This window comes from Sebastes fasciatus, chromosome 15 (genome assembly GCF_043250625.1).
Source record: "Sebastes fasciatus isolate fSebFas1 chromosome 15, fSebFas1.pri, whole genome shotgun sequence".
In the NCBI taxonomy this organism is placed as follows: domain Eukaryota; kingdom Metazoa; phylum Chordata; class Actinopteri; order Perciformes; family Sebastidae; genus Sebastes; species Sebastes fasciatus.
In genome coordinates, this window is record NC_133809.1 from 8,037,538 (window position 1) to 8,060,862 (window position 23,325).

The window sequence follows — 23,325 nt, forward strand, 5'->3', positions numbered from 1 at the left end:
CTGTCCTCAGGGTATTTCCCCACTCTGTCTATTTCAGTGCCCCTCTCCTAGCTCTGCTTGGTCTGCGTCTGTAATAGTGATGTGTTGGACGCGAACGAGCCGGTTCAAAGAGCCGGCTCTTTTAAGTAAACGATAAGAGCCGGCTCCCGTTTTTTTTTTTTTTTTTTTACTTTAATTAATTCAAGGCAGAATGATAGGATGATCTTCTCCGCACCACGGGCACTCCATGCACTGACTGTGACTGAATGTTGTGTTAATGACGTCCATGCGACCAATCAGGTGATGACAGACAAGGATCATATCATCAAGCAGGGAGGGGCGAAGGGGCGGAGGTGCGCTGTGCATTGGGCGGTCTACAGGTACAGAGCAGGAGGGAGAGGAGGAGAGATAGAGCGAGGAGTGCGGTGCGGTGCGGTGGGGATACTGTGCGTTGCGTTGCGTTGCGGTGCTTTGCGGAGCGTTGCGTTGCGTTGCGTTGCGTTGCGGTACGATGCGGTACGGTGCGCGAATAGCAGACAAGATGAGTGACAGTTGGAAACGAAGCAGCATGTAAAATTACGGTATTCTGGAAATTATAAGGTTTAGTGTAATTATATTGAATAATTTAAGTGATATATGTACACAATTACTAATCATAGGTCAAAACAGCGCTAAATTTGAGCTGTTTGAGAGCCGGCTCTTTTTGGTGAGCTGAGCCAAATGATCTGGCTCACTAAAAAGAACCGTAATTCCCATCACTAGTCCGTAAACCTGATGACATGTCCATTTACGTGATGACGTAGCACCCCTGCGTCCCACACTAGCTGGCAGAGATCAACACAAACGCCGACTGACTCTCAGAGCAGAGGAGGACTCAGAACCAGCCGCAGCCAGTTCACAGCACAGCAAGATTTACACTTTAATACTGTGAGATGTGTATCTAGCTGTAGTTTACAAGCTGTTGATGTCGCAGGCGCTGATATAAGTAAAGAAGTGTTGATAAAATACATCTGGAGAACTCGGGTAAGCAGTTTATTGAAGCTAACTAACTAGCTAACTAGCTAACTGAGTATGCTAACGAAGTTTAGCTGCTGATGCTAACAGCCATGTTGTTTATGTTCTTTTGTTTAACTTAACAAAAGTTTTCTGACTTATCAACTCACACGTTTTCCTACAGAGTTATCATGAAAACAATGCATTATAGTTTAACATACTTTAATATATGATTGCTGTTCAGATTATAATGTTTATTAGAGCCGGTTGTTTGTGTTTTTAGCTGTTTTGCTAACTTGCGTAATTCAACCAGCTGTTGCTCTCCACGGCTGCAAAGACTTTAAACAATAGTCCTCTTGTGTGGCTTTGCGGTTTTAGACTTTGTGGGTATTTAAATTATTGTTTGGTGTCGTTTTATCCTGCAAATCCCTTCACACAAGTAAGCAAATAAGCCTAGAGGCTAATGATTCAGAGGTATTTACCTCGTGGGTTTGTTGCAACTGGCAAGCAAAACAGTTTGCATAATGTGTTGAAACTCAGCAAACTTACAAATGAAGGGGCAGTTTCTCAGAACTTTAAAGGTATGAGGGGGGTCCTGAAGTCCTGGAAAAACCGGTGTCGCCATGAAACCCAAGAGGGGTGTTGTGGTGAAAGGTTTCTGAACAGCCTAAAGATTTAGTAAACATGTAAAGAGAGAGAGAACATGTACCAGACTATGTTACAGAATAGTTTGGGACCTCGTGGGCGGCATTAATGTTCGTGGGATAATGTAACACCAGCATGCTCTGTTCCAACTAGTGTTTACCTAAAAACATTGTAACATGGCCTGTATGTATTAGGTTTCTTAAGACTTGTGAAATAAATATTTCCCTTGACTTTGTTTCAGGGTTGACCCCTTCACCCCTGCCAGCACCAGTTGGGCAAGGAGCAATACAGTAAAAGAAATGGAAAGCCTGCACTCCCACTGCCTTAAATGCATCAACAGAAGATGCATGGTGAGACCAGAGACGGGTGTCTGCTGCAACCTCATCTGCTGTCCTCTTGTCTGTGGAGCAGTTTTTCACTCGTGCAAACTAGATGAACACCGTCTACTGTGTCCATACGAGCGTCTGCCATGCCTTAACAGCGGATTTGGCTGCCCGTTCACTATCGCGAGGATCAGGATGGCAAAACACCTTGAGACGTGCCCGGCAAGTATAGTTTGTTGTACTATGGAGTGGAATCGCTGGCCTGTGAGCTATGCTGATCGCAAGTCCTATGAAAACTTGAGCAAAGACTTTGATGAGGTGGAGCAGCTAGACATGGCTTTGGCTCTGCAGGATCAGAGGATGCTGCTGGAGTCCCTGAAGGTCACGACCACCGTGTCAAAGAATGGAGATAAGGGAACAGATGAAAGTGACAAAATGGCCACAGCGTCAAGTCTACCGGAGACAGTGTTAGGTAATGTAACAGTGGAAATGGAACAGGAGCCCTATAGTGGGTTGTATAGAGCCTCAATGGAGACAAGCAGAAGTTTAGCAGCGGCCTTGGACATCCTCACTAATTCCAAGGATATTGAAGTAATTGTAGGAAATTTAAATGGGGAAAAGACTGATAAGAATGGAGCACTCCACAATGGAGAAAATGGTGATAGTGGTAATGTTTATGTCGCGGAGGGTGTGAAGAATGTTGACATGCATGAGAGCGACTCTGATTCAGAGTGTGAGCTCGGAGCAGTAGGTGGAGTGGATTGCGCAGTCGGGACGGATGGAGAAGAAGACGATGGGATTAGCTGGGTAGAAGAAAATGATTTTGTAGAGTTGTTTTTTGAAGGGAAGGAAGACACTATCGAGGAGCCAATAAATGATTCCAACCTCGTCTGGCCAGAGATGCCTCCGAATTACATGCCTGTTGAAGCATTGGAACCTCCTGTGCCTGAACAAGCACCAGTTCCACGTCCAATGCCATTCCTGCTCTCTGATCACGTGAGAAACAACTTCTTACAACACTTACCTACTGAACTCAGGTATAGGTGTTTGGAGCGTAAACTACAGAATGTTGAAGTGCTTAGAGGAATAAGTATGTTTACATTTAATGGACGTCGGGCTCTGCTGTCAGACCCTTACTTGTTTCGAGCAAAGATGGAGGACAAGTCAGTGGACACGTCTGACTTGGAAGTAGCAGAGGACCCAATGGGCCTCCACGGCATCGATCTCATCACTGCAGCTTTGCTTTTCTGCCTCGGCGACTCTCCGGGAGGCAGAGGAATCTCAGACAGCAGGTTTGTCGATGGCTACCACATTGACTTTGGTACTCAGACATTCTCCTTCCCTTCAGCCATTCTTGCAACCAACACCATGGTGGGAGATATCGGTTCGGCCTCAGCCTGCGATCACGCCAGCCCACAGCTCTCCAATCCAAGCCCCTTCCACACTCTTAGGCTGGACCTGGTGCTCGAATGTGTGGCTCGATACCAAACAAAGCAGCGCTCCATGTTCACGTTTGTATGCGGGCAGTTGTTTCGGCGGGACGAGTTCTCGTCTCATTTCAAAAACGTCCACGGGGATATTCACGCCGGACTCAATGGCTGGATGGAGCAACGCTGCCCCTTGGCCTACTACGGCTGCACCTACTCCCAAAGACGATTCTGCCCGTCCGTACAGGGCTTCAGAATCATCCACGACAGGCACCTCGGTTCGTTTGGGGTTAAGCCTGGTTTGCCCTTAAAAAACGGGGTGCACCTTCCAAGAAAAAGCTGCCGCTTTGGCTCTCGGTGCGATCAGTTCAGCAGTCTTCCATTCGAAGTGTTGCAACATGTAGCAAGCTTCCTGGACAGCTTCAGCTTGTGCCAACTGTCCAGAGTGTCCCGCACTATGAGGGATGTCTGTGCTAGTCTGCTCAAGATGCGTGGCATGGTCGTCCTGCTGTGGGAGAAGATACGACGCGCTGATGGGTCTCCTTCATGGCAGATCACAGACAAGGTTAGTCAATATTTACTATTTTAAAAAACGTATTTTCTTTGTGGAACTATGGTACAACTGTCCACGGTCTCAGCATGAGAAGTAATTAATCGTTTCTCCATTGTTTGTCATTCAGGTGTGGCGATTCAGCACAGCGTTTGGTACAGTGAATGAGTGGAAGTTTGCCAACATCGCCAGCATGGCCGACCACCTCAAGAAGTGCAAGTTCAACACGATCACTCGTCGGGAAGAGGCGATCCCTCTGCCGTGCATGTGTTTCACCAGAGAGCTCACGAAAGAGGGAAGGTGTTTACGCTCAGTTCTCAAACCAGTAGCATAAGTGATTTTGAAAGATGAAATCCTCTTCTGGACTGTTCTGAGACCACTAAAACTCAAATACACGTGTATTTTCCTTCAGTGTTTACAGACAGTAGTCTCTTCCAACCTCAAAAAGATAAGAACTCCCGCCTGAGCTTTATAAACTGTTGGTTGCTCGTTGCTTCACTGTGGAAATAATCTACACTCCCCTAAATAAGACAAAGCCAGTAGCGGGCCGATTTATACTCCAGCGGAGGCTGATGTTCTGCGATCACAGATCGGGATTTCAAATTAAATTGCTCGCCTTGTATGGATTTATTAATACCAGTGTACTGAAGTTGTACCCTTATCTACTCTGACAAAGTGTAAATAACCAGATGTTTTGATGTAGAATTTTTTTATTTTTATATCAAAAGTCTACTGTGCTACAGTGGAGGTAAGAGTACAGCCTTAACTTATGATACACTTGATTTTCTATTCATGAGGTTGTTCAGAACATCTCAGTGAGATTTCTCTGCTGCTTCCAGCTGGAACAGTTTACTGGTATCTAGCACGGTTTTATATCTTATCCTGATACCTAGAGTGACCACGTGTGTACTGCTTAGAGCTCATCATGGCTTTAATTCTACATTTTCAGACTGACCAAACATCTGTGGTAGCGGTGCACAATGTATGCCACTTAGCAGGATTGTCTTCACTGTGGGTGTTGATTTTTGTTCACCAGCATTAGCATGTCACCATCATCATGTTTGGTGTTAAAAAGCTACATCCACAACAATACATTTTTGTTTTAAAACGCATACCTTTTGCTACGTTTATGCCCAGCGTCCACACTACACCAGCATTTGAGCCCCTAAAATGTAGACATTTGAAAACACTACTGACCCCGTTTAGTTTTGAAACTCAAGAGTTGCGTTTTAGTCTGGACAGACCAAAACGGAGACCTTTTGAAAACGATAACGCAGACACCCACGTTCGCTTCTTGATTGGGTCTTATCAGTCATGACGTATCCTTCCCTGATTCGTCATGTAAGTGTATGTTCATGTGATATGCGTTTTCAGGCGTGGTAGTATGGATGGAGATTAATTCTGAATCGGCCCTAAAACGCTTGTCTGGACGGATATTGTTTTTGTTTTAAAGCAGCGTTTTAAAACAAACATATTAGTGTGGATGTAGCCTAAATGTAGTGTGGTTTGCCACGTTATAGCAGTAACAAAGGTGGTCCATGTTTCTTTTCTCTCATCTCACCTCTGGCTAACGGGCTGGCATTGTTAGTCAGGGGAAAGACGAAGCAACACTATCCAGCAGCCAAAAGGCAGTACATTTTCAGCCGTGGTTTGTCTGTTCTACCAGCTACGTTTAACCAGCAGTTTTGTAGGTTGTTTTATACAAAAATCAAAATGTAGCAAGTAAAATGATGAATGTACTCAGTGAATATAAGAATCCATCAGTGACTGCGGTCAACTTGCCTCCCTCAGTGTCAGACCTCATAAAACCCTGCAGGCCAGGTGTTAAGATATATAACGGGCACACGCTTCCCTCCAGTAATCACTAATTATCTTCATATTCATTATTTATCACGGTTGTATGTTTTTGTCACTACTTGTGTTCAAATGTTGTTGGCGTCTCAGGGTTGTAGCATGAAGCTTTGTCGCCCAGTAGATTGTGTGTGTGGTCAACAAGACTAGCTGAGAACGACATAACGACGTGTCAGCTACTTGATTATTGTGGGGTATTAGAGGAACTGACTGGTGTACCGCTCAGTATTATAATAACATAAGTGTGTGTTGCAGTGCTGGACTAACAAATTACATGTTTGTCATCCATCAGCGTTGTGTTTATAACCGAGTAACTGAAGCCGTCAGCAGAAATGCTGCTTGAATGCTCTTTAGAAGTGATCAGACTTGTTGATCACCTCTTAAATTATATTTTCAATTTGGAATTAAGAAACACGGTTCAATAACACATTCACATGACAAAATCAAATGATTTGAAATTGGTCGAAACCGTCACAGAAAAGTAACTGATTACTGCTAAGAGAAGATGTGTATTCCTTTGAGGAATTTGTGTGATTTTGTTTTTATATTGAAGTTTGATGTAAAGCCCAAGCGATGACGGAACTAAGCTGTCTTTTTACTCTAATAAGTCCCAATCCATGTTTGGTTTATATCTTATTTTTTGTACTGGTACTTTTATTTTGAAACAAAAAAAGCCTCTGTAATGTCTAGATTTGTATTTGAATTATTGATTTGCACATGAAGGCATGTACTGTAAAATTTGATTTACAATGCTGTGGGGTTATCTTTGCTGAAGTAGCGGGAATTTGACTCCCTCATGTTTTGCATGTGAGTTTGATGTATTTTGGAAAATGTATCGGTTCAACTGCAAACTCATTTATACTGATTATTTCTCAGGCACAATGCATCGGTTTTTAGTACATTTTCGTATTAACTGTTACGTTTTTTTTTTAACTTCCCTCATTCTTCAGGTTTAGTGGATGAAGTTGAATGGATGACCTGAACGTTAAATCAGTTTTTTGCTCTATTAAAGTTTATACAACATTAAGACAAAAATGTATTTCATCTGCAGCACACCTGTTTTTTTTGGTAATGCTGTTTTTCCAGGCACCTGGAGTGTATCAACACTTTCATCAGCATTTTAAGTTTTGTTTTCACTCCTGCTGAAGTGTGTTTTTCACCACAATATGCCAGCTTCATTTGTTTGACTTTTGGAGCATTTTAATAAAGAGACTCTCAGTTTTTAAATGTTGCTTGATTTATTTTATTTTACCTTTTACTGCAACCGTGTTCCCTTCAAGGCCCAATGTTACACTGTTCCTGAACAACATAGATCAGCTGCTTCACTGTGCTTTGTTTTAACAAAACTCACTAATAGGATTACATCTGACAAAAGTGTTAACAGGGTAGAAATTGTAGAAAGGTAGTTGTATGCACATCCAAGACCAGAAATTAATTGAAGGAAAAAATTGAGTATTTGCACACTGGATTAAAGCTCTCAACTTTTATTGGACTGAAAAAAGGCAATGATTAAACCCTACTGTCTTCAACAGGCTAATTGGTCAATATGAGAAAATGTGAGGTATCCATAGCATCAAAACAGATTAAATTCTGTTAATAAAAATATTCAACAACGTAACAATAAGACCATCAGGATGAGTAAAAAAAAAAAGTTGCAAAAATTATTTTTAAAAAGGGTTGAAGATGAAGTTTTAGAAACTTTAATCCAGTGTACATATCCATGTTTCCCTAAAATTAATTTGCAGCTAGATGGCGATAGATCTACATAATTTCACCATAACATGAAAAATTATGTTAGTGCACACCCTCCACTGCAATGAATCAGCAGAACCTACAGATATAATCTCATTTAATTGAGTAACACAGAAAAATAACATTTACAGTTACATGACTAATAGTGTTTTTAGACGAAATAAGTTAACATTTTGCTATAATGGTTCTTACATGGGGGTTAAAGTGTTTCCAATCAATTCAATTCAATTCAATTGAAATTACAGGCCCCTTTTCCTCTTCTTTAGACCATCACAGCTGATGTAAACAAACATTTTACTGCGTTAGAAAATCGATAATGTAATTTTGCTGCTTTCTTAGACCTGTCAACACAGGAGGGGAGCCATTTTTTTATGGTTGGACTGCAGTTTTGTTTACATTTGGCCCAGATTATACATTCAAATATTGATTTAACAGCAGAGATATGTTACCTAGTGAAGTGTGCTGCCTATATTTACCCAAAAAATCCTTATTACAAAGAGAAACAGATGTCACAACCTTACCTGAATGCGGTTAGCAGTCTAGTAGTAGTATATCTGGCGTTGGTCTCTGAACCTCCTTTGCTGATTGTCTGCAGGTGTGCGTTACCTAGGCTACTTAATTAGCAATGACGTCACAACTTTTTGAGTCACAAAGAAGCCTGAAAAATACGTCCCCAGCTACTGAGAGCTAATGTGCTATCTGTCAAGACAGAGATATCTAAATAAAACACTGATATGTAGAATTATTTTCATTTTCATTTTTCATTTCATTTCAAAATTTATTTCGAACATGTAGAATACAAAAAAAAGAAAAGAAAAAATAAAGAAAAAGAGAATGATCATACCAACAAGTGGACAGTCAGAAACATGTAGTATTTACATACAATGAAAAGCATAAGAAAAATAAATTGTCAAACACTTGATGCCTTGATTTACATATTCGAAAAGGAGTGAGAAGAAGTATAAACTTGTTAAATCCCACCCCTTCTCCATAAGTCAATTATTAATTATTAGCCAGCTTCCTTATTGAGCCATACATACACTCTAATTACATTTTCCAGAATTTTTCTAACTATAATTATTATTATTTATAATTATTCTAACTATAATTATTACCTTTATTCTGTGTCATACAGAAATATAAATATAAATTTGGTATCAATTTATATTTTGATAAGGATAATTATATCAGTAATTCATTTATATTTATGTATGACACAGATTAAAGGTAATAATTATAGTTAGAATAATTATAAATAATAATAATTATAGTTAGACAAATTTAGGAAAATTTAATTAGAGTATAAGTATGGCTCAATAAGTAATTATGTTACGTCTGCGGTGCCAAATTAGAGTTTAAACAAAACCAGTGGAAACAACTTTGTGTCAACACAAACACTCAAAGAGTATAGAACAAGCAAAGAGAAAAAACTCTGGTGCCTTTTGACAACGGCGGCTAGTTGGCGCTGCAGTAGCGCTGCCGCCATTTTGGACCTAAAACGCCAATGAGTGACCCCCTTTCCAAAAAGAAGATTATTGAAGTGTACTATTAGTATACTTCTTTTAAGCTTAAAATGAGAGAGTATACTTTCAGTTTACTTTTTATGTACTTATCAGAGATATACTTAACAAAAGTATACATATGTATACTTTGCTCATACAGACAAGTATGCAGAAAAGTCTAAGTACACTTGGTTCATAATGACAAGTATACAGACATGTCTGAGTATACTTGGCTCATAATGACAAGTATACAGACATGTCTGAGTATACTTGGCTTATAGGCCTACTTGTACTTAATATTTTGATCGAGATATACTTAAGAAAAGTATTCTTGCCTTATAGGTCTATAAAAATGTATACTTGGCTTATAGATCTCCTATTAAAGTGAGTGGGATGTATAAAGAGACATCTATTAGACATTAAATATGAATATAAATAATTTAGTTTTACTTTTATACGGCACTTTGTAGGCGGACGTTTAACTGGCGTCTGGTAGTCACCTTCAGTCCAAAATGGCGGAAGCGTAGCTCTGCTGCTGGGGCTGGGCGCTGATGTTGCAATGGAACCAACAATTGACTTTCACTTCTTATCAATATACGTTGTTTGATGACAGTAAGAAGTACTTTGGTAGTGTCTGGAAGGGAGTCCGCAAACTGCAAAATCTGATCTATGATCTGCAAAAACTTGAGACCCGCTGCCCGACGACCTATCCAACCGTAACTATTTGAGGTCCATTGGTGCCTTCAAATGAAACTCGTGAGCTCGTGTTTACAACATTGGAAGTTGTGTAGACAATATGCTTGGCTTCCAAGTGGTTAAGTCGTAAGAACACTGCTGCTAAGCAACAGCAATATTAATGTTACTGTCGGCATTTAGAAGCCACAGAGGAGCTAACAATTTAGCAAGCGAGCAAGTGGGTAACATAATGCTGTAAATGTACAGGCATTAAGACAGAGGAAAAAGATGGGGCAGTTGGGAATATCAACATTTTCCTCAGGCATATTATAAAATTACGAGGATAAACAACAGTATTTTCACTTATGTACTGAAAAATGTACTGACGTCAACCAAAAACTCAGAGCTTTCAGAACCACCTTTCCACTTATGAGGTTGTGAATACCACATTAAGGGGACGTGCATATATACTCTTCTCATAAACGCAACCTCATTTGATGGCACCGTATGCCTAACCTTAACAATCTCGCAAGTGCCTCAGGTTGCTGGCTCCCTTCTCACCACTACCGGAAGGTAACAAGTCACATTTCCCAGGAATTCCTCATATTAATGTTAATCTTCTTCTCAATTTATGATTAGGTTAAAACTTCCAATATTTACCAGGAGTGGGGTTCGAACCCACGAGGACTACGTCCATTGGATCTTAAGTCCAACGCCTTAACCACTCGGCCATCCTGGTTCCACACCACTTAATGTATCACAACAACACAAGGACAGCGATGTCAGACCGACAGGTGATGTCTACCTGAGTAAATGTATGATGTCAGAGTGCAAAGTCACGCTGTGCCAGTAAATGGCCACCACAAACCACACAGTGCTGCTGAGGAAGTGCAATCATTACAGCCCTGAAACCATTTCAACACAGAGCAGAGGAGCAGAAAACACCCACTGGTGTCTCAGTACATGAACAGTATGAAGAAAGATGATGGTCTCTCAGTCTAACTGGTGGTAACTGGGAATCCCCCAGTGCCTGATGGACTGCCACACACACAGGAAAACAAATGTTATTTTTAAATTTTACTATCATGATATTCAAACAATGAGATAGGCCTTCTGTGCAAACAGAGAGTACTCTGACCTGATTAGTTTCTCATTCTCTATTGACCACCTGAGCAAACAGCCATGTACACATTGATTCTGGCGTCCTTTTATATGGAACAATCTGAGAAAACCTGATGCACATCTGATTGACTTTGACCGTGTGATAGTGGCATAAACAGAGGAGCAACAGGGCTGGAAGATGACAGTTTAATCTCTGAAAAGTGGAGGCAATACAAAGACAGACACATCTTGAGAAACACATGCAGCCTATAAGCTGGTGATAACTATACATGGGGGTGGGCCGACATGTCGTTGCACAATCCACACAAATCTATCTCGCCTCCCCGGCTAACCACAATCAGAGGCCGTGTCGTGTGCAGTTTGTTTCTCAAGGCTTGTTAAGCAATGGCTGCAAAGTCATTTTCCACTTGTGCAATTTTGTTAATAGTCTGTTTATTGTCAATACTGTATATACTGCTCCTATTTTTATACTTCCTGGTTCATATTTTGTTACGCTCTTTTTTTACTGTGTTAGCTGATGCATCTTGTTTTTTGCACTATCCCCTCTTCTGCTGTACACTGCACATTTCCCCGCTGCGGGACTAATAAAGGAATATCTTATCTTATCTTATCTTAATAAGAAATACACCTATTCAAAGTTTACAGTTTACAGAAAACTAGCCAATATATATTTATTTACATTGCTTAAATATCTCATATAACATTACAAAGCTGAATTTTGAAGGACAAAGCTGCAAGTTTTTTTTTAACAGTTATCATGCAAACACTGTTCTCAGTAACTATCAGGAAATATAACACCCGTATCTCACTATGTACATTTGCATATGGGCGTGTGGTTTCTCGGACCAGCTCGAACTACACTAGATGTGTGAAATTTGGACTCTACTGCTGCTTAAAAATGAAGCTTCATTTGAGCTAAATAAATACACAAACTAAAGCGATATATATTACACGGCATCTTTGCATAGGAAGCTGATTTGAATCCAATAGAAATAACACTGATGCTGTCTCATTAGCAGCAAGGGCAGCAGCAACAAAAGAGTTTCTTGCATGGATTGTTTTTCTTGTATTTCACTGCTTTCTTGATCTGAACCGTAGCCTTGACGATATAGTCCTGAGTCGCGCCCACATTTGCTTCTATGTTGTCCAGCGTGAAGCCCTGCTCCTCCACCAGCAGGGCCATCTGGGAGAAGAGGTCATGGATGTCCCGGATGCGGCCCTCCAGCTCCAGCAGCTCCTTGTGCCGGGTCTCGATCTCAGTGAAGGCAGATCTGGCAGTCCTCCCCTCCAGGAGGAGATTATCCGAGAAGACGTTCCACTTGCCCGTCTCGATCATCTCGTCAATCTGCTCCCTGCTCACCTCCTTGCCCATGATCTCCGCCTGCCTCTGGATGCGGGTCTTGCAGTTCTCCCTCTGGACCATCTCGGCCTCGTTGTACTCGGACATGGCGTCGTGGAAGGCGTTGGTTAGAGAGATAAACTGTGAGCGCACCATGCGAGACAAAGCAGATGTCGGCCCGTGTTCCTCCTCCAGCTCTTTGCTCAACTTCCCCAGCTTCCCCAGCCGAGTGTAAATGGCCTCCCCTCTGGCCTTGATGTCCCGCCCCAGTGCGTTGGAGTCCCGTTTGATGCTGCTGATCCTCCGGACGGACGTGAGGAACCTGGTGTTCTGCTTCCCGAGACGCTTCACGTCCAGTTTGAGCAGCAGCATCTCCTTCCTCATCGCCTGGGCGTCCCTGTAGATGCCATCCATCACGTCCTCGCCCTCAAACACGATGGCCTGTTGCTCCAGGTCCTCATCCTCGGTGGTGGGGTTGTAGTTCTCCTCCACGGCAGGCTTGAAGGTCTGCAGCTCACTTATTCGGTCCCTCATCTCACCTGCAAGAAGAGTCAGGAGCCTTTACTGACCTCTGACCTCTAAAGAGTTTTGAGACAAATAGACATTTTGGCTGGTGGAGAGTTAGATGAGAAGATTGATACCACTCTCATGTCTATCTGTTAAATATAAATCAGCCAGCAGCCAGTTAGCTTAGCTTATTTTAGCAAAAAGACTGGAAACAGGGTGAAACAGCTAACGTGGCTCTGTCCAAAAGGTAACTAAAAATCCACCTACCAGCACCTCTAAAGCTAATAATTTAACACATTATAAAAAATATTATTAAATATCATTATAATATAAATATTAACGAGTAAAAATAACAAGTCATCATTGGATTATTTCTTGGCTCTGAGCAGTTGCCAGGCAACCAGTGGAGACTCCAGGAAGTTAGTGGTCCCGACTAAGAAACGGTCCAGCATATAACCCCTCTAAAACAGCAATTTATCAAAATGTCCAAGAATTAATACAAATTTATGTATCAAATTATTATTATTTTATAACTTCTGTCCTACCTCATCTCACGACCCCTTAGATTTAATTTGTGACCCGTTGGAGGGCCTCAACCCCTAGGTTGGGAACCTCTGGACTAAATTAACTGTAGTTAAACTAGTTTCACCTCGAGTAGCTACAACAGTAAAATGCTGTTTACAAAATGATGCATCAATATTAACAATATACTAATGTAAAATACAATAACAGCAGAATAACTGCAGATTGAGTCCTTATATTTTTTTATTTATTATAAAATGTATAATACTGTACTTTACTTATATTTATATGCAGGACTTTTACTTGTAATAGAGTATTTTTAAAGTGTTGTACTGGTAATTTTACCTAAATAAAATCTGCATACCACTTGTTTTATCCTATTTAATTATAACAATAATAAATAAAAATGCAACCCCCCTTCTCACGTCATTTTACATTTAGAGAAAATCTAAGTTACAACAAGAGAAAATCGATCTTATATAGGTAAATATGGACACATTTATATCATATTTTTCCTGTTGAGGATGAGCTGCATCAACATATTATGAGAAATTAATTTATTTTTATATTGTAATTCCTATGTTTTATTATTTTACATTTTAAATATAGTGTTGTGTGTAGTGTTTTTCAAAGGACAGAATACTCTGTGCACTATAAAGAGTTATGTTTTGTGCATGTTGGGACATTTTTATTATTTACTATTTTTATTTATTTTAAAACAGCATGTTTAGGACTTCAGCAAACTTGTTTTATCATATTGATTAATAAGTATATTATTTTTTATATTTATTATTTTTATTTTAAAACAGCATGTTTAAGACTTCAGCAAACTCTTTTATCATATTGATTAATTAGTATATTATTTTTAATATTTACTATTTTTATTTATTCTTATTTTAAAACAGCATGTTTAGGAATTCAGCAAACTTTTTTTTATCATATTATTTAATTAGTATTTTAGAGGTATTTTGTGAAACAGTGAGTATCTTTGTAAAGTAAAATCCTGAGGAGGAAACAGATTACAGGTTACTTCCTCAGCTGTGACGCTTTCAGAGCAGTAAATTACAGCCTCGACTCTCAAGACTCAGTTATTATTAACTATCGACACAAACTGATACTTTAATGTGATGTACATAATGTTAAAAACAATGTTTTACAAAAGGAAACATTAACAAACCTTAAAACATCATTAACAAGAACAAGTGAAAGACAACAATAACAAGCTGTTATAGAAACACGCCTATAGGTCTGTAGAGAGTTATGATTATATTTTAGTGCATAATATCTCAACAGAACAGGTTCACCTACCTCTCTGTGATGTGATGCTATATCCTCCGAAGGTCCTACTCTATTAAAGTCACCAAAGCAGAAGAAGCGACTACGGAAACACTCATTTCCTCTTTTTTCTCTCCGTTATATGTTTGAATTTCAACATAGAGGAGTAGAGGAGTCAACCATCAGTCACACAGAGACACAGAGACAACAGGCTGCAGCAGGTAGTGTACTAACCGAGGCTGAACGCGGAAGATCACTGATCACGCCTTCTTCTTCCTCCCTCACTGTATTAACACGCATCTCTGGTTTGAGTCCAGGAAGGAGGAGATCCATCATCTCATCTTATTATGGTCCATTGTTCAATATAAAAATGATGTTGAGCGTTTAATAAGGATCTTAAAATACGTTTTCGACTTGTGAGAGGTTGAGAGACACAAACTAGACCTTATTATCCTAACATAAAAAAAAAAAAAAAAAACATATACAAAATTGTATCACCACAAAGTCCATTGTAGCTGTAAGTAAAAGTAACAATAACAGACTGGGAAGTGAAGTCCTGCATTGAAAATATTACTTAAAGGTCCCATATTGTAAAAAGTGAGATTTTCAGGTCTGTTATATTATAAAGCAGGTATAAGTGCTATATAAATAATAATGTTAAACTATCAAAACACTCAATATACGGAGAAATACACACAGCCCGTATTCAGAAATTGTGCGTTTGAAACAAGCGGTTATGATTTCTGTCCATTTGTGATGTCACAAATATACAATATTTAGACCATTGCAGGGTTTTAAACGTAAACATTCTAAATGTGTCCGTTTTTTTCCTGGTTGCAGTGTATGTGAATAACACCATCTGACAGGAAGTAAACATGGACCCAAGCTGTTGCCTAGCAACGCAATTCCGTTGCAATTCCGTTGCAATGCACTAAAACGGAGCGTTTCAGACAGAGGGTGAATACATGTATATTCAGACAGACAGTATGAGGAAAATAATGTGTTTTTGGAACATTACAGCATGTAAACATGTTCTAGTAGAAACACAAAATACAAGTATGAACCTGAAAATGAGCACGATATGGGACCTTTAAGTACAAGTATGTATGTAGCCTAAGTATCATCAGCAAAATGTACTCAAAGTATCAAATGTAAAAGTACTGATAATTTTGAAAAATGACCCACGTGAGAGTTTTACTATTATATATGATATTATTGGGTTATTTTTTACTGATGCATTTCTTAAATTGTATTTTATTTAACCTATATTTATCCAGGATAGTCCCATTGAGATTTAAAATCTCTTTTCTGAGGCATAAAAGTTTTACACATAAAAGCACAAATAACACTACGGCTGCAACTAATACGATTTATTTTCATTGTCGATTAATCTGTGGATTATTTTCTTGATTAATCGATTACTCGTTTGGTATAAATATATAAAATAAAATCTCAGAATATGTTGAAAAATGTCAATCAGTGTTTCCCAAAGCCCAAGATGACGTCCTCAAATGTCTTGTTTTGTCCACAACTTAAAGATATTCCATTTAGTGTCATAGAGGAGTAAAGAAACCGGAAAATATTCACATTTAAGAAGCTGTAATCAGAATATTTTGACTTTTTTTTCTTACAAAATTACTCAAACTGATTAATCAATTATCAAAATAGATGGCAATTAATTTAACTAACGATTAATCGATTAACCGTTGCAGCTGTTAACAACAGAATTTCACATAAAAACACAAATAACTTAAAAACAAATCAGCAAAAAACTTAAAAACAACGTAAAGAATTCACATAAAAAAGACAATAACAGATTTAAAACAAACAGCAAATTACATCAACTGATGAATTAGCAGTGTCATTCAGTTACAGGAGATGCACATTCAGTGTTCAAATACTCCTAAATCCTGTTTTTAAAATCTTGCATGCTTATAAAATGATCTAGTTTAAGCAGCATTTTACTGGTGGAGCTGATTGGAATTATTTTACATTCTGTCGGGTAGTTTAATATATAACAATGCACCATATTTTACAAGTTCATCATGTATTTTGTATGTAAAATCTTAAAAGTAAGCTGTCAAATAATTGTAAAAAGTACAATATATTCCCTCTGAATTGTGGTGGAGAAGAAGTATAAAGTAGCATGAAAAGAAACACTCAAGTAGGCTTACAGTCCATTATGCAAATTTGTACATAAATATAGAACTTGAGTGAATATACTCAGTTATATTCCACCACTGGCTTTTACTCATACGCCACATGACCTTCATCAGCAGATGGAGCCTAATTTGTCATGGAATTATTATTAATTCAGCGCTTTAAGGACGTCTTTTCCATGATGGCTCAAATATTTAAAGTTCAGTCTTGACCCTGGCTGGGAAACAGCAGTTGACAAAATCTTTGTTATATGATCGAAAGCTTTATGCTAATATAGCTTTATGCCTGACGTTTTAGATTCCCTATAGACCTAGATTATAGAGCTATTTGTTGATATGGATGTTTGCTAAGTGACAGAGGTGGGCCCAAGTCACTGTTTTGCAAGTCACAAGTAAAAGTCTCAAGTCTTTGCACTCAAGTTCCAAGTCCTAAACAAGTCATAATGTGCTCTTCACCAAATGTAATGCCATTTGCGTCTCCGTCTGTAATTTTCGACCCACACATTTTGCATACTGCAACTAATTTTTTGTTGACCACTGTGTAGTTTTTGTACGCAAACAAAATTATATTTGGTATCATTTTTTTTCCAACTGGTGCTCAGTAACGTAACGTTAGTTCTTCATGGTTCTCTTCTGCAACTTGACTGAATGCTGTCTGGTTGGTTCAAACATTTAAGTGTCGACTTGCTGGGAATGAATAGCATTTGTTAGTATGTTAGTTGATCCAGGAAATAAACTGACACTTTTTAGAGAACATACTTTTCAATCTTTTGTCTTAGGGGGAAGGTATCAAGTATTTTCAAGAGAAAAGGCTCAAGTCAAAGTGAAATCACGAGTCATTGGTGTCAATGTTTAAGTCTAGTCGCAAGTTGTTGTTTTTTATCTTATCGAGTCTAAAGTCATCAAATTTGTGACTCAAGTCTGACTCGAGTCCAGGTCATGTGACTCGACTCCACACTTCTCCTAATTGAGCCATATTAAGTTGATTCTGTTGTTTGATAGAAACTCACATGACATGTCTAACTTCAGTCTAAATGGACCTTGTGATGAGATTGTCAATATCGAAACACTTTTTTTAAGGAACTAATGACTGATATTATTGTCTTAAAGAGGACCTATTATGTTGTTGTTGTTCTTTTTCCCTTTCCTTTAGTGTGTTATATAGTTTTTTTTGTGTATGTAAAAGGTCTGCAAAGTTATAAAGCCAAATGCAGTTACTCTCCCCGACAGAAACACTGCTCCTGAACTGCCTGAAACACCTCGTTGAAGTCCTGCCTTTTCTTCCGTAACGTGGTGATGTCACCAAGTAACACATTGGCATAATACCATAATACCTGCTAGAGCTGGAGCGGCGTCTGAAGAGTTTGGTTCGGTTGACCAATCATAACAGAGCGGGCCAGCTGACCAATTGCAGACTGGGCTTTTCGGGGGGGAGCTCAAACAGAGCGTTTCAGAGAGGATGAAAAGTAAAGCGTGTTTTGAACATTAAAGCATGTAAACACGTTCTAGTAGAAACCCCAAATACAAGCATGCACCTAAAATAAGGATAATAGGCCCTCTTTAATGGGTTGTTCCTTTAGTTTGTAGTGCAGCTTTTACCTCATGGACCAGTGGACCAGATCCAAAACCACTGGCCCTCCTCAGACTAACTGTTATAACATGGAAAGCAGCTACAACACAGCTTCTTGAAGGGGTTGTTTTTATCAGAAGAAGTTGCTCTGTCCAGCTTGACCACGGCCTCCTGAATGATCACTTCAGTACTTTGAACGTTCCTCTGGATGTTTTCGACGGCCACCCCCTGCTCGTCTATGAGCACAGCCACGTCCAGAAACAGCTCCTGGATCCCCTCGATCCTCTTCTCCAGCTCCTGCAGCTCCTTGTGTCGGCACTCGAGCTGCAGGTAAGCCGAGCGAGCTGTTTTGCCCTCCACCTGGACGCTGCTGAACACGTTCAGCTCCCCGCTCTCCATCATCTCCTCCAGCTCCTTCTCGCCGACCTCCCTGCCCACCACCTCCATCTGCCTCTGGATCTGTCGTTTACAGGCCTCCCTGTGACTCATCTCTGTGTCGTTGTAGCTGAACATCACCTCCCGCAGAGCCCTGCTAAGACACTGGTACTGTGTTTGAGCGATGCGTGCTGTGGGGTCAGAGCTGCCACGCTGGTCCTCCAGCTCCCCACTAAGAGCACTCATCACGTGTAGACGGTGCAGCACAGACTCTCCCCGACGTTTAATATCCGCCCCGACTGCATTGGAGTCCCGCTTTGTGGCTATAGGGCATGAGGTCTTGTATAAGGCCTGGTAATTCACATCTTTCAGCTCACTGATGTCATTCTGGATCTGCTGGATCTCCAGACGGATCTGCTGGGCCTCCTGCAGGACGCCATCCAGGTCCTGGTCTGATGCTGCTGCTGCCTCCTGCTCTGAATTGTCCAACTCCACCATGGAGAAACCCTCAGAGTCAGGCTGCACCTGTTGGAGGAGCTCCAGCCGGTCTCTCATATCTGGAAGAAAGAAAAGACGACAAGAGAAAAGATAACACATTAACGCAATCGATCTTTCGGAGGTTATCGGGTTTTAAAGCTAGAGTGAAGATACTGGCATCATATGAAACTAGAAAACCCAATGAATCCATTGGTACCAACCATGTTACTATACTATACAACCATACTAGCTTGTCGGGAAGGAGGCTTGATAACGCTCAAAACTTGCACTAAATTTTGGCGAGGAAAAAACGTCATGTCCATTTTCAAAGGGGTCCCTTGACCTCTGACCTCAAGATATGTGAATGAAAATGGGTTCTATGGGTACCCACGAGTCTCCCCTTTACAGACATGCCCACTTTATGATAATCACATGCAGTTTGAGGCAAGTCATAGTCAAGTCAGCACACTGACGCACTGACAGCTGTTGTTGCCTGTTGGGCTGCAGTTTGCCATGTTATGATTTGAGCATATTTTTTATGCTAAATGCAGTACCTGTGAGGGTTTCTGGACAATATTTATCATTGTTTTGTGTTGTTAATTGATTTCCAGTAATAAATATATACATACATTTGCATAGCAAGCATATTTGCCCACTCCCATGTTGATAAGAGTATTAAATACTTGACAAATCTCCTTTTAAGGTACATTTTGATAAAAAAAAAAAGTGTGATTAATTGCTTGACAGCCCTAAAAGAAATACAAACTAAAACACAGATTGGTTACAACAAACAAGCTTGCACTTGTTCTTGTGTTAAATATTTCCTGAGCATGACTGAAGACGTCTAACAGGCCTGGACTCAGATCGCACATACCGATCAAACACTTTTGTAATCAATATGTGAAACAGCTGTGTGAGTGTTTTCTTCCTCTTTCAGTGTAATCTTAGATGAATGCACTTGATCTGCCAGGACATTTAATCTCCCTTCAGGACTCACCCAACAAGTTTTCAAGAAGAAAAGTATTTCAGCATGTATGTAATCTGCTCTTAAGTAAGTGGATGCATGTGAGACCTGACCGAGGCTGTAGCAGGTTCAGTCCTAGAGCTAGAGTGAAGTTACAGATATCATACGAAACTAGACAATCTATTGGTACCAACCATGTCATACTAGCTTGTCAGGAAGGAGGTTAAATAATGATCCAAAGTTAGGATGAATTTTGGCGAGGAAAAACTGTCATGGCCACTTTCAAAGGGGTCCCTTGACCTCTGACCTCAAGATGTGTGAATGAGAATGTGCAAAAACCATGCAGTTTTTTTGAATATAGTGTACATGTGTTATTTTCCTCACTGTATAAAATGAGCTGTGGTGACCTGTAGGATAATCACAGCCTTATTAAACTTTACAACCACAAACTAGACACCTAGAGCATTCAGAGGATGGATGGCTTTCCTATAGGTAGACTGACAATAAGGGGGTTTCTGAGCAGTTTACACAAGCGCTCGTCATCCAATCACCAAATAAAGCAATTCTTGCAGAAATCTCCAAATGTCAAAAGTTTTGGTAACCAAATCACAGCATGGATTTTTCTATGGTGTTCCTCAAGGTCTAAGTGTCTTAATGTGGTATTTTGGCGGGATTATTGATCATTTTTATAAATTCTTGAATGGTAAAAATAAGGTTAAATTTAGCACCATATCTGTGTAACAAATGGTATCAACCAAAAACTTGCTGCAACTTTTGAGACATAATAAATCACGGGGATGACCATCATTTACTTTGATCATAATGTTCTAAACCCTTATACACTTTTGCTATTTATTTTAATTAATTAATTCATGTTTATTTCAGATTTATGACTAGAACAACTTGACACACAGTGCATCTCAAATTAATCTTCAGGTTCCCAGCTTTCAGATGATGTACACCACTTCTATGTGACGTCTACTGTTGACCTGCTATCTCCCCCTAAAGACCCTCTGTACCCCCCTAAAAAAGACAGAAACAGGTCTATTGTGGGTCTCAAAGGGTTAAAGCTAGAATAAAGGACAAAGTATTGCTGATGTTAAAAATGTTAAAGCTCAGATGCATTGCTGAAAACCTGGAAGTTAAACTGTAAAACTGGCAGAGTTGTAAGCCTGGTTTGTTGATTTTTACAACAGATTAATGTACGTTTTTTATTATTTTCAACACTTTTCTACAAGAGCAGGTGTAAAGAGGCCTCAATTTCAGGTTTTCTTGCCTTTACCTGTATTTTCAGTTCAGATGTTCTATAACGCCATCTCAGGCAAGCCTAACAGATATGGATAAGTGAACCCATAATGAGAGAATTAACCTACCTTACTCGTACGTCAGTTTATCTGTGGATGGTTTGCAGTCTCTTCTCCGTCTGTACCACAAGCCGATCATAGAAATGGTAGTTCAGTCCAACGGGCAGCCTGACGACTGTAAACAGAGAGAATGATTTTAGAAACCATCATCACTTATACACCTGTTTAAAAGGAAATGTTTTTTAGAAACAACACTTTCTGCATTCCTGTTGTGTCACATGGAGGCATGCAGTGACGTAAGGCGAAACCAAGTCTCTCGAGGATTCATAATAAAGATGACGACTGATATGTTTTGTGTTTACATTGTCATATAATCTCAGGACATCTGTCACCTAAGTGCACTTTTGTTTTTGATAGATTGTTTTCACGTCTAACAACACGTTAGGCGATGAAGGGTTGTGAAAAGAGACGAATGTGAAGCTCAGGAAAGAAAATAAAAGCAAATATGTGAGATAACATCAAGGACAGCAGGAGAAATATAAAGAGGAAGTAGTTCAGATAAGTTATCTCCCAGAGGGGTGGGACTGAAGTGTTCATATGTGATAATGAAGTCTTGTAATTTGCTTGTTACAATAATCGAACAACCTTTCGGTTTCATGAAATGTAGTCTCACCAAGGACTTGTGAAACCACCAGCTGTCAGGTGACTGTAAATCACTCAGCCAGAAAAAGAAGTATATTTAAGGAAAATGTATTTTCAGTTGATGCGTAGGAAGCTGTGCAATAGTCATTTCCACAGCCAGCGGTAAGTTGTATATGTGATTAGTAATTTCCACCGGCCTCCGTGAGTTTGAGTCACACTGGCTTTGGGGGTTTTAGCAGAGTTGATGTGTCACTCAACTGTAGATGCACACACTTCCATCTGACACTTGATTCTAGAGGAAAAAACAACAGCATGAATGAGACTGAAATATCCCCTCAAAACCCACATTATAACACAATGTGAAATGAAGTCTTTCTGTTTCATTTCTTCCCCCTCTTGTTGGAATCGCCTCAGTTTCACACAGTTTACCTGGTTACTACTTTCGAAGGGAAAACAAACTTTTACATATATATATTTGTCATTTCCTTCTCAATCCATGACACTAAACTAAGTTAAAGTTCTTTGTTAAATCACTAAATCAGACGATGCTTTCATAGCTCTACTTTAAAACTGAGTATTTGTTTTGTCCAGCAGATGTCAGTGGTACATAAGAACTTTCTGTTACAGGCAGTTCATTAACTTTCCTAAAGGGAGATGATCATCCCAACAGCTTTACTCTATGCATTAGTTCACCTTAACAAAGCCTCTGAGTTCGAAGGTTAATCAGGTCTCATCACCTGGCTGGTAATTAATTAAGGTATAACTCTTTGGTTGTGTTTCCACTAGGGCTGTCAATCGATTCAAATATTTAATTGCGATTAACCGCATGATTATCCGTAGTTAATTGCGATTAATCACAAATTAATCACAAATTTTTTAACCGTTCAAAATGTACCTTAAAGGGAGATTTATCAAGTATTTAATACTCTTATCAACATGGGAGTTGGCAAATATGCTGCTTTATGCAAATGTATGTATATATTTATTATTGGAAATCAATTAACAACACAAAACAATAACAAATACTGTCCAGAAACCCTCACAGGTACTGCATTTAGCATAAAATAATATGCTCACATCATAACATGGCAAACTGCAGCCCAACAGGCAACAACAGCTGTCAGTGTGCCAGTGTGCTGACTTGACTATGACTTTCCCCAAACTGCATGTGATTATCATAAAGTGGGCATGTCTGTAAAGGGTAGACTTGTGGGTACCCATAGAACCCATTTTCATTCACATATCTTGAGGTCAGAGGTCAAGGGACCCCTTTGAAAATGGCCATGACAGTTTTTCTTCACCAAAGTTTAGCATAAGTTTGTTATTTAACCTCCTTCACGACCTTAAACTGAACCCGCTACAACATAAAAAT

At 39.6% G+C, this 23,325-nt stretch overlaps 3 protein-coding genes and 1 non-coding gene across 5 annotated transcripts; 1 reads left to right on the forward strand and 3 right to left on the reverse strand.

Moving 5' to 3' along the window:
• The first annotated feature begins 805 nt into the window (after positions 1 to 805).
• On the forward strand, positions 806 to 6,995 carry fbxo30a (F-box protein 30a). The gene is made up of 3 exons (XM_074659812.1): positions 806 to 1,002; positions 1,859 to 3,932; positions 4,048 to 6,995. The coding sequence occupies exons 2-3, from the start codon at positions 1,917 to 1,919 to the stop codon at positions 4,249 to 4,251; spliced, it is 2,220 nt and encodes a 739-aa protein (XP_074515913.1). The 5' UTR covers positions 806 to 1,002; positions 1,859 to 1,916; the 3' UTR covers positions 4,252 to 6,995.
• A 3,359-nt stretch (positions 6,996 to 10,354) lies between these two features.
• On the reverse strand, positions 10,355 to 10,436 carry trnal-uaa (transfer RNA leucine (anticodon UAA)). The gene has a single exon. It is a non-coding gene; the product is annotated as a tRNA-Leu (tRNA).
• Positions 10,437 to 10,991: 555 nt separating this feature from the next.
• Positions 10,992 to 14,709, reverse strand: stx11a (syntaxin 11a). 2 transcript variants are annotated; one of them, XM_074659814.1, is made up of 2 exons: positions 14,496 to 14,709; positions 10,992 to 12,736 (listed from the first exon to the last, which is right to left on the reverse strand). In XM_074659814.1, the coding sequence occupies exon 2, from the start codon at positions 12,690 to 12,692 to the stop codon at positions 11,832 to 11,834; it is 861 nt and encodes a 286-aa protein (XP_074515915.1). In that variant the 5' UTR covers positions 12,693 to 12,736; positions 14,496 to 14,709; the 3' UTR covers positions 10,992 to 11,831. The 2 variants fall into 2 exon arrangements, with proteins under 2 accessions (XP_074515915.1, XP_074515914.1); XM_074659813.1 differs by having other exon boundaries at positions 10,992 to 12,697; positions 14,496 to 14,708.
• A 3,258-nt stretch (positions 14,710 to 17,967) lies between these two features.
• On the reverse strand, positions 17,968 to 21,873 carry LOC141783597 (syntaxin-11-like). Its single transcript, XM_074660991.1, has 2 exons — positions 21,381 to 21,873; positions 17,968 to 19,123 (listed from the first exon to the last, which is right to left on the reverse strand). The coding sequence occupies exon 2, from the start codon at positions 19,119 to 19,121 to the stop codon at positions 18,267 to 18,269; it is 855 nt and encodes a 284-aa protein (XP_074517092.1). The 5' UTR covers positions 19,122 to 19,123; positions 21,381 to 21,873; the 3' UTR covers positions 17,968 to 18,266.
• Between the last annotated feature and the right edge of the window lie 1,452 nt (positions 21,874 to 23,325).

Coding starts and splice junctions, on each gene's coding strand:
- fbxo30a (XM_074659812.1), top strand. CDS start 1,917: ATGGAAAGCCTGCACTCCCACTGCCTTAAATGCATCAACAGAAGATGC. Junction 3,933..4,047: donor CATGGCAGATCACAGACAAG/GTTAGTCAATAT, acceptor TTTGTCATTCAG/GTGTGGCGATTCAGCACAGC.
- LOC141783597 (XM_074660991.1), bottom strand. CDS start 19,121: ATGAGAGACCGGCTGGAGCTCCTCCAACAGGTGCAGCCTGACTCTGAG.
- stx11a (XM_074659814.1), bottom strand. CDS start 12,692: ATGAGGGACCGAATAAGTGAGCTGCAGACCTTCAAGCCTGCCGTGGAG.